Genomic DNA, 14,979 nt, shown 5'->3' on the forward strand with positions numbered 1-14,979 from the left:
GGTTTTAATACATTGCAAATAGAGAGTGATAGAGAGAGAAAGAGAGAGAGAGAGAGAGAGAGAGAGAAATATTGATTTCTTTATCTTCTATTAAAATAGAACACCATTAACCTTTTTGTAATTTTGCTCTTGCACTTTTGGTAAATTAATTTTTCAATATTAAAAGCGAAAATAATGTAAATATAAATAATCAAAGTAATAATTTAATAATTCAATTATTATATTACACTTTTATCTTTTTCATTAATTTTCCAAACTCTATTATATATTATATATTATATATTATATATATTATCTATTATATTTTATATTATATATTATATATTATCTATTATATATTATATATAATATTATATTCGTGCGTACAAAAATATATTGAAATGGAAATTTCTATTTAATCTATATTTATATAATACTCATACATAAAATTTTATTAATTTTGATATAATTTTTCAGCAAAGAGTGCCAATGCTTCTTCTCTGGTTATATTGTTCCACAAACAAGTTACCTCCACGTCTGAAGGTATTATTTCGCGAACGAGCTCCAAATAAGTTTTCAAAGGGCATATTTCGTCGCAGCCTGCCAGCTTAATAGTCAGCAATTTTTCCGTGGATCCGTTCCACAGAATGATCTTTAAACAAAAAAAATAGATATTTTTAGAGAGTAATATAACTAAAAATATAATTTAATTTTTAGTTGTATAATTTAATCGTTTTAATATCGGATTATATAATTAAAAGTATAATTACTCTGATGTAAAAATTGCTTTCCTCATCCCGCAACTTCTCGAATATAAACATTGATCCATAAGCCGGTATTTTCGGCTCGCTGATATTATGTGCTCTGGCGAATGCCGCGAGATTCACTTCATGGCCGCTATACACGTACATTTTGCGCGGAATGCTTTTCGCGTTCATATTATCGATGAATTTTTTGATTAGCATACCGCCGTTCAATCGTTTCAACTGAGTTGTATACGAACGGATTTCGTACTCTAACACCATTAGATCCTGCATTTTCCGGTACACTTCATCGGTGCACCATTCTGGTAATGTTAAATTCATAGTTTTCTGAAATACGGGGAAGTATATACTCGTATATCATTATCAAACATTTAAAAAATTGAAAATAATTTTATATTAATAATTATATATATATATTTAAATAATTTTCAATAATTAAATATATAAATTTATATTTAAACAATTAAATATATTTTATTACGAAACGAAAGATAGACAGAGAGAAAGAGAAAGAAAGAGAGAGATGAATAAAACTTTAAATTTTCCATAAAAAGATAAATTGATATGTTCGATGTGATATGTGAAACATTTTTTGTATAAGGCGATATAATCATTTAAAAAAGTTTGGCTTACCTGCGCCGTTAGTAGATTGTACATTTCGTAAACGAGTAAAGGTTCCTCAATCACTAATCCCGTTTTTTCACTCAAAAATTTAAAGAAATCTTTGTGAACTGCGATTTTATCACGTATTTCTTTCATTCTTTTTACTTCTGTTAAAGCTGTCTGATATCTAAAAAAATATTATAATTACAATAAATCATTTCTAGGAAAATCCAATTTTTTCAATATTATATTTGTAATGTTAAAATATATAGCTATTAAAGGAAATATATTTATAAATATTTCTAGAATATTTGCAAATGTATTGAAATATTGTTATAAACAAATTTTTTTTTAAATTTTTAACGCAACGCAATTACAAAATTAATATAATGCGAGAAACTGCTAAAGTATTTGAAGAGGTGCTATTTTTAATACATAAAATTTATGTAATAAAAGTTTAATACTAACATTGGACAACCTTCAGGCTTTAATAGCATGTCCACTCTTTTAGGCATATAATGCGTAGGAATGGCAAGCCACGGTAAATCTGGATTCCATATTTGTATTGTATCCGGAGGATATAATCCTGCTAACATCAATTGGAGAGACATCTTTGTTCGATCGGTATCTGAGCTGACAGCATAGATGTCACGCGGGTGATAGATCGATTCCAAAAAATGATTGTAACGTTGTCTCAACATTGTACCGATTCGATATTCCGTCAGTTTTCCTTGCTAAAAAATTCCAGAATAAGAATGTTTATTTTTCATAGTTTATCGATAGTCTATCATATTTTTATAGCCATTTATCGATAATATCTGTGATAATATCAAAAGCATACAAATGTAAAAAGAAGCATTTGTTATGTATTGATAATATATTTATAATATAATATTAATAATAAAAATATTAAAATATTAAATTATAAAATAATTGTAAATAAGAAAAATTTTTATTTTTATTTTAATACCTTCTTTTATTTACAGATCAAAATTTTATTTATGTTTATATAATATTAGCTAATGTAAATATAAAACTTTCAAAATTCTTTAGTTTAGTTACTGATAAATATTCAATAAATTAATATTTGATGCAAATTAAACAACATATAAATTAAATAATTTAATGAACCAAGAATTAAAAATGTAAATAATGTATCAAAATATGTAAATAATATAACAAAACATATATGTCATAAAAACGAATATATATGGTATAATAATATTATGGAATACATACGCGTGCTTTTTTAAAATTAATGCTATACTTAAACGTTAATAAATGTGATATTATATAGCATGTATTAATGTGCACATTATACTTACATTGGTTAATTGGCCGATACCCCATGGTTCATAAGTTGATTCATTATATGGATCTTTGGGATACGTTTCTTTAAGTAACGGCGTCCGTTCTCCATGTCTCATCAACTAAAACACGGTAGTTTGAAGTTGCATTACATTATTATAACTTCTATAATATATGTAAAAAATAGTATATTTTATATATAAATAAATATTTAAAAAAAACAGCAAAATCATTATCATATGATTTTATGAAGATATCAATATCACACATTACATCATGTCGCATATATAAATTTTTATACTTACTACTTGAACCAATTCCAAATGAAGCACTGGTTGCTCTAAGGACAGAAATAAGTTTAGAAATAGTACAGATGTCTGCAGAAGCACGCGACACATTTTTCTCATTCGACAATAAAGCCTCTAATCCCCAAAAATATATTAACGGTGAACAGATTATAAAAAGTGAGAGAGCGTATATCCGCTCGAGATCAAGAGTCGCTAAACTGGCTATAAGCTGATTAGCAACATACGGCATTGAGATATGCGCATGTGTTTACATCATCATTCGATGCCCTCTCGTTATCTCTTTCCTACTCTCTTTGGATCTGTCGTTTCTCAGAAATTCTCAATTGGGAGCTGGTTGAAATAGCCTGCTGATAAAAATTGCGCGAAAAAAATGCTGTATAATGTTCGCCTCGATATGTATATTTTAAAGACATTTTGATGTGGTAACAGTAGATATTAATTATTGCTTAATAAGAGAGATAATAATATGTATATGTATTTGCGTAGAACTGTAACAAGGACAGCTGTTAGAAACTCATGAGATAGACAAGAAGAATGCAAAGTGAAAACAAAAGGATTATCAGAATAGCAATGTTAAAGATTAAAGACAAATTGATCAGTTAAACCTACAAAAATTCTACATTTGCAAAACAAATTATTATGTGATGCTTACAAGTTTTAATTATTTTATTATATTTTATTTTTAATTTTTTTTTACTAGGAGCAGATTTTGAAATTTAAAGTTAATTTGTATTTGCATTAAAATATATCATGCCAATAACTGATGAGAATATTTTGAAACTTTTAATATCGCAGAGACAGATATGTAGAAACGATGACTGTTGTGAAAGTTTTTTTTTTTTAAATAAAAAGATTTTCGCTTTTCAACGATCGTAATGTACATGTTATATTATATAGGGTGTCCGATAATAATTGCCCCTCCCGTAATGTGCTGATAGAGCGGATTAAACCAAGCAGAAAAGTCCTTTAGTCAATTGAGCACTCACATTATCAGGCTCGTGGCTCACAGATGTTCGTCCGATTAAAGATCAGCGATGATTGGCCAGACTTTACTCAATAATAATTTTTGTATTAAGAACTATACAAAAAAATGGTAAAGGACTTTCCTGCTTGGTTTAATTAGCTCTATCTGCACATTACAGGTAGGGCGATTATCAGACCACCCTGTATAAATGTTATAACACGTTAAATTAATAATATCGGAGCTATTATTAATACATTAATTAAATTTTCTTCTGTGTGTCATTGCAGTTAAAATTCTGCAAAGGAAATTGGCTTACACATGTTACGACATTAAGTCAGCGATATGACGTAATAAAAATATTCTAAATTCTAATGCTATTTTACTAATTATTATTTTTAAACACTGTATATCAGTTATATATATTTGCGTAATAATTTAACGTTGCTCCACTTAAATCTTTCGTGTCTTTTATTTAAGAAAGTTATTCACATGTAAGCGCGCGCATGTTTCTGTACTGTATTATAATTATATAATAATAAAGTATAGCTATGCTACTATTGTTCTGCAACTTGTGCAGTATGTATTTTGGGAGATCTTGGCAGATCTCAGCGAATGAAAATATTAAATAGAACTACCGTTGAAATTTAAATTAAATGGTATGATTCAAAATTTTTAAAGAGATTTAATATAAAGAAATAACTATTGTGCAATTATTGATAATTATCGCTGCTTCGAAGTTCTTTTGCATAATACGACCTTCAAAATCATGCACCTACACTCCGTGACATTTACGTACTTTTATTACAAATTAGATTGAGCTCTTTTTCCATGCAATATTGTGCAATCGTGATGGACAACGCGGCGTAGCAAAGGAATAATAACAGCGCCGAACGATGATGGGGTAAAATATAATGCTGCATCATTATTGTTTGTGAAAAATCTGAATTTTATAATCACTCTTACATAGATGCTAACGCATCCACATCGGGATGCGCACTGATCGAATCTTCCTAATCGTCGTTTAGTCTAACTCGGGCTTAAGTACTGTAGTCGCGCGGGACGTAGATTTCGCAGGAGTTACGTAAAAAAGAATTTGCATAAAAGAAAATGTCATACTGAATCATACTGTCGTCTGTTTTTATTTATATTATTTCTATTATTTTTTTTTGTCCTCGATAATTACAAATAAATATTTGTATCCCCGTATTAATTTTTTTTTTTTTAATGAAAAAAAACGAAAAAGTCGAGTACCAAAACATCACATACGGTGTTTCCACAAAGCGATCACCACCCATCCAAGTACTACTAACCCGCGCCCATCGTTGCTTTACTTCATTAATCGGACGAGAACGGGTTCTTTCAACGAGGTATGCACGTTGGTCATGGAAAATAGAGCTAAAGAATTAATAATAAAGTAATTTTAAGATTTGTTATAGAATGTATATACGAGTGAATGTATGTATTATATTTTACAATTCAAATGAAATATATTCAATAAAATAAATATGTGCTTTTTAATAATTGTACATATTTATACATCCCGATTAAATTTTCTACATACCTTAATATCTCATTAATTGATTTTTCCACATGTATATATTGCATATATTTATGTATATATATATAGCTTAATAATTTTCTAGAAAACGTTAACGCTAGAATAATGTTAACATTATTTCTTTCGCTCAATCAGCCTCGAACACGATTCAAGTTGCAGAGCATCTCTAGGTAAGTATACAAGTTCTATGATTTGTGCAAATTTGAATAGGCCTTTAAACTCGGGGATAAACGACATTCCAATGTAAATACGCCTTTTCTTGACGCAGTATCCAATATGGCGCGATACAATAGTGTGGATTTGTGGATGCGCGACGCTGCGTTCCATCTGCCATCGGACAATGATGAAAATAGTTTGTTAATTATTATCGATTTTGATATTTCGGCAGATGCGTAGGTTATTCAGCATTCTCGGATGAAGGTTTGTTGTTTTTTATAGCTAAGAGAAATTTGTCGTTTGAGTATCGATCGCTTCCTAATGATTAGCACGAGTGAAACCACGTCGCTTCTAACCTCTTCAAATGAGTTCTATTGACATTTTTATACACGTTTATATAAAAACGATAGAATATATATATTTAAAAGTTCTATGAATGTACTCAGTGAATGTTATTGAATAATAGAAAAGAAGTACATTAAATTTAATTTTATATATATCCAGAGAGTATTATATTATATATGTTTAACATAATCTTGTTTTTAAATACCGCATTAACTCTAACCTCTAATTAAATTCTGATTAAACGTATCCTTATATTTTGAAATGACTATTGTCCTCTTCATAAAAGTGTAAACGCGATAAATGAGTGCTCCTGAAGAATCATTGAATGATCAGGATCCTGATTATGTCTCCACAATTTCCGACGAGCAAGTTCAACAAAAAATTTACGAAGAAAATGGTAAGTATATTGATTTTACATTATTTAATAATAGATTAATAAATATAATATTGAATTTTCAATATTATATTTATTAAGTTCTAGCGTTAACTTAAAAATATTTTACAGAATTTTGTGAAATGTTTATATTATAATATATGTGTCATAGTGATTATATCTAAGTAATATATTTTTTCTGTATTAGCAAGAAACACTACGGCAAAAAAAATAACTGCGATAGTGGAGAAAGAATTTGCACGGGAAATTGATTCGAAGGAGAAGGAAATTTTGCAAATACAAGAGAGATTGCATAAAGCCCTGAACAGTTTTCATCTCTTGCGTTATGTAATAATTACTAATTTTTACAATCGCAAGCAGTGTCAAATTTTCCAAGCTGCGGAAACCACAAAACAAACGAGAATTCATCCTGCAGTCAAATCATTACTTGGAAAAAGTCCTAAGTCTGTTCATTGTACTGATCTTGCAGTGCCATCGACATCTACAGATCCTCGATTCTCGTGCAATGATGAATCTCTTGAATCATATGCACGAACTACGGCAGGTAGCGCATTTAAAACCGAAGAAAATGCAGACAAACATGATGCTGCATTGCAAGGTGAGAAAAGGAAACTGCCAGACGGAGAATCTCGACCTCGCAAAGTACCCCGTTATATACCACCAAAGAGCAGCAAGCCAGCGAAAACGGGCCCGTCGCGCGGCAATAGTCAGAAAATTCGTAAACGTATTATTATCGGTAACATATCCAAGTGGATCCCACCGGATTGGCGAGAAGATGCGTCTAGTCATAAGTGGACGATATATGTGCGCAACGACAAAGACGAAAGTGCTAACATTAATACTTTCATCAGTAAGGTGAGATTCTTCCTGCACCCTAGTTACCGTCCAAACGACGTTGTTGAGGTCACATCGTATCCGTTTCATCTATCCAGACGTGGATGGGGCGAATTTCCTGTTAGAGTACAGTTACACTTCAAAAATGCTCTTGATAAACCCATAGACATTATTCACCACCTGAAATTGGATCGCACCTATACAGGATTGCAAACACTAGGCTCAGAGACTCTGGTCGACATATGGATTCATACAGCAGAAACATGTAATTTTGAGCAGAATAATAGCGATGAATCTGTTGAATCTTCTTCTAATAATGCATCTATAAAAATAGAACCTAATGACAGTTTCGAGTTTATTTATAAACAATCTACAGCAAAATCTACGGAAACTTTACAGATGAGCAATTCTGAAGAATTTCGAATGAAGGAAGAAATAATTAATTCGGAAGTACACAAACGGTCTAATCTATCATTGGATTTAACCAAGAAATTGGGAAACATCAAAGTGAAAGTTGAATCTAATGTTACATCTGTTAATAACATATTCAGCACTGAGAATAAACTGAATTTAGATGAAATGCGTTATTACATTAAACATGATCATAATTATGCGGACAAACAGTATTTTAATTCTAATCATTATACTGAAAGAGAAGGAAATATAACTGTAGAACACTTTCTAGACAATGATTGTGTTTCTGCAATAAATTCATCAGAAATTGATGATAAGAAAGAGAAACTTGGCAATGTACAAATTATATCACATAAATTTAACGATGATATTCAGTCTTCCAATAGTCAGTCTTTGAAAATTTCAGTGACAAATGCAGTGGAAAATGATTCACAAGTCAACACAATATTTCAAGAGAGAAATAGTCAAAAGAATTTATCATCTCTCGATACAAATAAACTTTTACAAGCTAGAAACTTGAAAAACAGTGATATATCTAAAACTTCAGAAAATATCACGACTAAAAACACATCAATTAACGGTTTTTGCAAATCATTCGATCAGTTTAACAGTTTGCAGAAAACCGCGAATTTCTCGAATATTACTAATTCGCATTTAAAACCTCTACAAATCTCCATACCGTCATCGAATATATTCGCATCGTCGACCAATAGGCATATGCTTCTTTTAAAAGATACGAAATCAATTCCGATAGACATGACAAATATCCTCTCATCAAAATCAAATGGAAACTCGAGGAAGCTGGTCGATGGCGACGTGAAACTTTCTATTCCAAGAGATGGTAATATTGCGCAATTGAATGTCCGCATTCCTCAAACCGTGAGCATCCTGAAGAAGCCGCCCAACGCTAATAATAAGATGAACGTACGACACGAGAGCACTGTCAGCGGCAATAAGAAGCCTACTATACTTACGTTGAAAAACACCAACAATCTTTTACTGAATATTAACGAAAATGTGCCGATCCTGAAGATAGCAGACTCGCGCGATCCACGATATAATTACAGTCTCGCCGAGGCATCGAAAGGCGTTTCTTCAACCGACAAGCAGGAAATCATGCCATATGTAAGATCGGAAGACAAGACAGTGATGCAGCGAGTAAAAATCACATTGGGCAAGGACAGATTCAAGATACAAAGCAAGAGAGAATTGTACGAGGCGACTCTGCGCTCAATCGACACTGCGAATATCATCGATACGGAAGCTTTAATACGATTCATCATACGCCGATTGCCGATCATTACACGAGACGCCCGTGATTCCGAGTACAAATGGATGCATCCCTATGCGTGTTGCAGCGAGGAAGAGTACTTCGCGCACAATGTCGGCAAACAACGTGCCCTGGAGTGGTATCGCGCCAAAACAATCAGGTACTTCCTGCGAAAAAAGATGATCCCATCTGATCGACTGTGGAGCATCAAGGAGATTATACTATGGGCGAGATTGCACGGCTACACGCCAAGTCGGAACGCTTCCGGCATGTCGGAAGCGATCACGACGAGCGATACGAAAAAGCTACCTAATACTATAACACTTACCACATTTCCGGTCACATGTACAGAATCAATTGCGCTGCAAAAGTGGCTACAAACATGCCAGGAAGAATCTAGTCAGTTGAAGGATGCTTGTATTGAAGACGAAGAGATCGATGTCGAGAGTGTCGATGAGAGCCCGTGTAAAGTTACGATTGATCGGAGAAAAAATGATAATAATCGAAATAACGATTCTTCAACCAATTCTAAATTGATACCGCTTGAACTTGACGAAAGTTTATTGCCATTCCACAATTTCGTGTGCGATACCGCGCGAGATATCGGTATTAAAATCGGACCAGAAGAGATTGTTCCTGGTATATTGTATAGTGCAGCTAGTCGCGTAATGATGCGGGTAAAGATTATTTCTTAAATTGTGCTCATTTTTTAACGCTAAGTTATAAAATGAATGTTATGTTGTCACTATTAAAATAATGTTTTTTCAGGTTGTCGAATGTTTTGTGGAGGATCTAACTCGAACATCGTTGGCAAAAGCTTGGGAAAGAAATAGCGGAAATGAGTAAGTATCCTTTTTTGCTTCCTCATAGAGGAAGCTTTGTTTTTATGGAAAAATTTTTTTTCCAATTTTAATGCCAATGTGTTTAGAATGTTTTAAAACGTCAAAGAAACATATTTTTACAAAATGTCGAGTATGTGTGTATATATATGTTTGTATGTGCACCAAAGGATGTGGTTCGATTATCTGCCGTAAATTTTAAGATAATGAGCTAATAAAATTTTTTATATGAATAAAGTATCATTCAAGATTATACTTGGATCGATAAAGGGGTTTATTTTTTATAAAATTTTAAATTCTTCAAAAAAAGGTGTTGTTCTAAGTTCCGCAAATTTTAAGACATTTGTTTAAATTTTTTTATATGAATAGAATATCATTAAAGGATGGTTGAATTTGATGAGAATTGGCAAAAAGGTTTATTTTTTATGAAATTTTGAATTTTCCAATAAATGTGCATGCTGTAACTTCCACAAATTTTGAGATAACAGGCTAAATATTTTTATATTAATAGACTAGCATTAAAGAATGGTTGTTATTAATTTTAATGTAAATTGATGAAAGAATTCATTTTTTATAAAATTTTGACTTTTTTAAAAAAAAAAGATGTGGTTGCTCGAACTTCATCAAATTTTGAGATATCTAAATATTTTTACATTAATAGAGTATCAGCATGGTTGGTATTGAATTTGATAGAATTGTTGAAACGGTTCATTTTTTATGAAATTTTGAATTTTTTAATAAATGTTTTTTCACGACCTAATTTCTCCAAATTTTTTAAATATTAGAGATTAAATTATTTTATATGAATAGAATATCATTAATATTATAATTGATGAAACTATTTTAGAGTCTCGGAAACTGATATATTTTCGATTTGTAATTATGATTACTGATATTATAAAATAAAGGAAGTAAAATTATGAGGAAACCATGTGCAAGTTTTTAATTTGCACAATTTTTTTATATATATCTTGTTATATGATTATTACATATTATCCGTTTTATATTGTTTTGCATATTCTTTTTTCAATGTGTCGTAGATGTCCCAAGGTTATTAAGCTGAACGATGTCTATAACGCTCTTATAAGTCGAGAGGAATTCAACATTTTCACGAATGAAGGTCTGGGTTCGATGCAACAATCGAATACAAAGGAATCGTCCAGCTTGTGAAGATATAGACGTGAGCGAGCAAGCAATCGTCTAGTTATAGATCGGTCTATGAAATACAACGAATTGATGAGTGCAGCACGTTGTCGAATACAGAATACATTTGCAGAGAGGAGATAGATTAGGTGCATGCAAACTTATACGCACGCGTGACAAAACAATTCGAATATTTAATTCGTCTCAATCCCAACCAACTGGAATTTTATGATGCTCTACCTCGCGTTGCAGCCATTCACGGACCGGTTCGTAATAGGCTAAGAACGGTTCCACACGATACTTGGAATATCCCGTTATCGTGCGTAGCGCGTGCCTCCAATCCGCGCTACTTCCAAGTTTCATCGTCGATCTGGAAGTAAAGTAAGCTAAGACCGCTTTTTTACATACATTCGTTTTTTATCACGTTTCTTCACGGGAATAAAATTATAGAAAAATTTTTTTACTACTTTTTTTTCTTTTTTTTCTGAAAAAGAAACAAAATTAAAGTTATCATTTTGTACAAAAATTGGTATAAGAATTTACCGACCTTAAGAACTTTCCTGCATCCTTCGATTTGTAAATATCGCATTTGTGAAGAGGTAAATCAAACGCTGTAGAACCAATTCTCAGACCTAAGGATGTTTCGCACATTCCTTGGAATAATTGAACTTGCAGGAAGTTTCCCAGAAAATATCTATTAATGTTAAATTATTTATTGATGTCATTATGCACGTTTCTTATCAATTCACTCTAACTTACCCAGCATAAGGTATATTATGAGCGATATGAAATTTTGCCATAGGATCAAAGAATTTTTCGGATCTTCGTGACGGCGGTACGATGCCCATATATTGACGATGCAAAGTCCACCAGAATGTGTTGTATTTCGAAGGTTTCGTTCTGCCGGAGAAGACAGACCATCTCCATTTTTCTATTATCAGTCCGTTAAATAATTGTGGTATTTTAAGCAGAGCTTGTTTTAGGAGGATAGCCATTTCTAATGAATTCTGCGAACGTGAATTGATCTCGGATGAATTAACGAATGATGCGAACGCGTTGCGTATTAATCCCAGACGTTGCATGTGTCGAAAGGAAATTGCACCGTATGAAATGGCATCTCCTATTGATTCATGGAAAGCGCTATTGATTCCATTCTAAACAACAAATAATTGATTTTATACATTGGTTATATATAAATATATATATATATATATATATATATATATATATATATATATATATATATATATATGAGAATCGAGGAAATTTTTAATACCTTAAAAAATGATGACTGATTTTGATAGGCCATATAATATTGTATGTGACCAATTTCGTGATAAATAACATTGAAATCTTCTGGTTTTGTCTCTAAACATGCGTTAATTCTAAAATAAAGCGCAATTAATTAATTGCGTTAATTTTATAACATTTATTTATATCGTAGAAATACCTGAAATCATTTCTATTGTACATGTTGACAGCAGTTGCGTGACAGTTGGATCTCCTACCTATTTCTTGTTCAAAGACAGAGTTTTTCCAAAATTCTGGAGTCAAGGACGGAAATCCGAGAGACACGTAAAAATCATCTGCCTTTTTTATCATTTTAATGACATTATAATTTTCTTGTATCATCGAATTTGTCAGATTTGGCATGATCGCGATGTAATTTGGAAATATTACATCGATCAACGCTTCCCAATTTTGCGACCACAAGTTACCTGTAAGAATATAGCGATCGGTTCAAAAAATGATGTGTCTGTTCTTTTCTGCTTGACGAAATTCGCTTCACCTAACAAATGAGCTGGAATTGGCTGTAATATGTCAACAACATCGGGATACAATCTCGCAAGTCGAAATCTCACGACAGCGTGAAGAAGACGATATAATGGCTCGACTCGTTGATACATTTTTTTGAACATTTTTTCCAAATCTGGAATTTCGAATTCTTCCCTCCAATATTCTCCGATATCAGCGTAGCCTGGCACATATACAGTAAGATTTAATTATTAAAAATAAAATTTTATTTTTTTTATTGTTTAACTTTTTTTTGTTTTGAATTTTTTAATATTGTTTTAAGAGGGAAGTCAATTTTTCCTTGTTTAATTTTTTACATTTTGCTTTGTAAATTGATTACTGCAACTTTAAAGTTATAGAAAAGGGATCCATTTTTACTTTGCATGAATTTATATTTTGAAATTATTGTGTGTCTTAGTGTATTTTAGTTTTTTATTTTGAAAAAACAGCACAAATTTATTATTTATCTTTGCTTTATTTACTTATTTTCGTATTTAATTATATAACAATTTAATTTTTTATTAATATAAATATACTATAAGTATATATATATATATATATATATATATATATATATTGATTTTTAAAATTTAAGTATTGCTGTATATTATACCATTGTTTCGTGCAGCAATATTTTGAAGATCAACTAATTGTCTAAAAAGTTCCTTTGTATGACTCATGCGATTTCTCCAAGCAGTCCAAATCCAACGTAATTCCTTTTCATTCCTAAATAAATATAGATATTCAGCTACTTCATAAAAGCCATGACAATCTATAAAATATATTTATTTAATAATTTAGGTAATGTATTGAAATATACCTTGAAGTTGCCATTAATTTTGTCACGTCCAATTCATCGTTATAACACTTCCATTTATAATTTTTAATTTTGCAAATCTGTGCAGAGTCGTATGTAGACGACAAGAATTTGTTGATAATAGCTACTTTTCTGTAATAAACAAAAAGATTGATTTTATAAGCACGAAAAAAAAGATGCGAAATAAAAGTATATTTAAACTTAGAGACTTAAATTTAACGAAATTTCAATATTTTCTCAATATTTCTTAATTTATATAAATAAAGAAACTTTAATTCAAAACAGGATCTTCATCATACTTTGCCATTTCATTGGTATATTTTGGTCCTTTACACAAAAAGCGCAGCAACTTTTGATTTACGGGTATTCCATTATTTTGAAAATCCATAAATTTTGCGCACCATTCGTTTCTCCAATTTAACTTCAATTGGACAAGTCGCGTATACATTTCTGACGGTACGATCGAACTATTTTTGAGAGTTTGCCACTCTAAATTAGCGATTGCTCGATTCAGCAATTCAAACCCGTTGTTGATCCGATCGAGTATTCCGTAATCAATCTCTTGCACTGTGACAAGTACAAATTATTATTAATTTTTTAAGAACTATAAACGTAATTAACTAAATCAAGCAATTATGAATTATTTTAATTATTTATTTAATATATTTGAATATATTTTTATTTATTAATATTTATTTAATATTTATTTAATATATTTTTTTTAATATATTTGAAAAAACTTTTGAAGATTTTTATAAGCGATATAACTCCTAGTATCGAGGATGACACGACTAATCGAGAAATGTAATTTTTATTCAAGCACTTTTCTAATTATTGTACTTTTTGAAACAGCACCGCTGATATGAAAAACGACGCATGCGACAAGGCAAAGAAAGAATATATTTCGCGAACACTTTCTCGAATCAGTTGTCATATTTTACAGTATGGTAACGTTGCACTATCGGAAAGAATATTAATCCTTTCGCGAAGGAGCGAGAGTCTTTACCCCTACGTAAGACCAATCGGCGTTTTCTGTTCGCATTTGCGCCGTTCTTCGTGTTTTCTTTGGGTGACAGGAGATATCTATTTAATTGAGAAACCTACGCGTTGTTTATTCTACGTCGACAAATTGCTTTTTATTACGATCTCCAGTTTCTGGTCAATCGGCTTATCCTATCGAAAGGAAAACATTTCAGTATCTTATTTATTTTTCTATTCTGAGGAAATTGAGATTTCGAGTGCTTCCTTACGAAAGATCCGACATACAACAAAGAAATATGTACATATGGTCGAAAAAAATTGTATATTTAAAAAATATATTAAGAAGTATCACACATATAATAAAACATACATTTTTTATGTTAGAAAACAAATTATTAAAATTCTCTAAAGTCTACAAATAACCATGAGAAACATTATTATATAATTAAATAATATTAATACATATTATGATTCTCTTAACTAGTATTATATACATCCGTAACACGTT

General features: G+C 31.0%; 3 protein-coding genes across 7 annotated transcripts; 1 reads left to right on the forward strand and 2 right to left on the reverse strand.

Moving 5' to 3' along the window:
* Positions 1–384: 384 nt before the first annotated feature.
* On the reverse strand, positions 385–4,908 carry LOC126858180 (venom acid phosphatase Acph-1-like). Of its 3 annotated transcripts, none has more exons than XM_050608287.1 (7): positions 4,890–4,908; positions 2,960–2,994; positions 2,672–2,776; positions 1,815–2,080; positions 1,377–1,533; positions 750–1,070; positions 385–631 (listed from the first exon to the last, which is right to left on the reverse strand). In XM_050608287.1, the coding sequence occupies exons 3-7, from the start codon at positions 2,771–2,773 to the stop codon at positions 434–436; spliced, it is 1,044 nt and encodes a 347-aa protein (XP_050464244.1). In that variant the 5' UTR covers positions 2,774–2,776; positions 2,960–2,994; positions 4,890–4,908; the 3' UTR covers positions 385–433. The 3 variants fall into 3 exon arrangements, with proteins under 3 accessions (XP_050464244.1, XP_050464242.1, XP_050464243.1); XM_050608285.1 differs by lacking the exon at positions 4,890–4,908 and adding an exon at positions 4,723–4,883; XM_050608286.1 differs by lacking the exon at positions 4,890–4,908 and adding an exon at positions 3,187–3,309.
* An 859-nt stretch (positions 4,909–5,767) lies between these two features.
* LOC126858233 (YEATS domain-containing protein 2) lies at positions 5,768–10,921 on the forward strand. Of its 2 annotated transcripts, XM_050608386.1 has the most exons (5): positions 5,768–5,904; positions 6,272–6,382; positions 6,567–9,574; positions 9,666–9,739; positions 10,777–10,921. In XM_050608386.1, the coding sequence occupies exons 2-5, from the start codon at positions 6,286–6,288 to the stop codon at positions 10,904–10,906; spliced, it is 3,309 nt and encodes a 1,102-aa protein (XP_050464343.1). In that variant the 5' UTR covers positions 5,768–5,904; positions 6,272–6,285; the 3' UTR covers positions 10,907–10,921. The 2 variants fall into 2 exon arrangements, with proteins under 2 accessions (XP_050464343.1, XP_050464342.1); XM_050608385.1 differs by having other exon boundaries at positions 5,768–6,382.
* A 143-nt stretch (positions 10,922–11,064) lies between these two features.
* Positions 11,065–14,811, reverse strand: LOC126858234 (angiotensin-converting enzyme-like). 2 transcript variants are annotated; one of them, XM_050608387.1, is made up of 10 exons: positions 14,331–14,811; positions 13,790–14,057; positions 13,494–13,622; positions 13,287–13,399; positions 12,669–12,857; positions 12,330–12,597; positions 12,156–12,264; positions 11,639–12,033; positions 11,427–11,573; positions 11,065–11,249 (listed from the first exon to the last, which is right to left on the reverse strand). In XM_050608387.1, the coding sequence occupies exons 1-10, from the start codon at positions 14,422–14,424 to the stop codon at positions 11,084–11,086; spliced, it is 1,878 nt and encodes a 625-aa protein (XP_050464344.1). In that variant the 5' UTR covers positions 14,425–14,811; the 3' UTR covers positions 11,065–11,083. The 2 variants fall into 2 exon arrangements, with proteins under 2 accessions (XP_050464344.1, XP_050464345.1); XM_050608388.1 differs by having other exon boundaries at positions 11,237–11,363.
* Between the last annotated feature and the right edge of the window lie 168 nt (positions 14,812–14,979).

Source organism: Cataglyphis hispanica, chromosome 24, assembly GCF_021464435.1.
Source record: "Cataglyphis hispanica isolate Lineage 1 chromosome 24, ULB_Chis1_1.0, whole genome shotgun sequence".
NCBI classification, from domain to species: Eukaryota; Metazoa; Arthropoda; class Insecta; order Hymenoptera; family Formicidae; genus Cataglyphis; species Cataglyphis hispanica.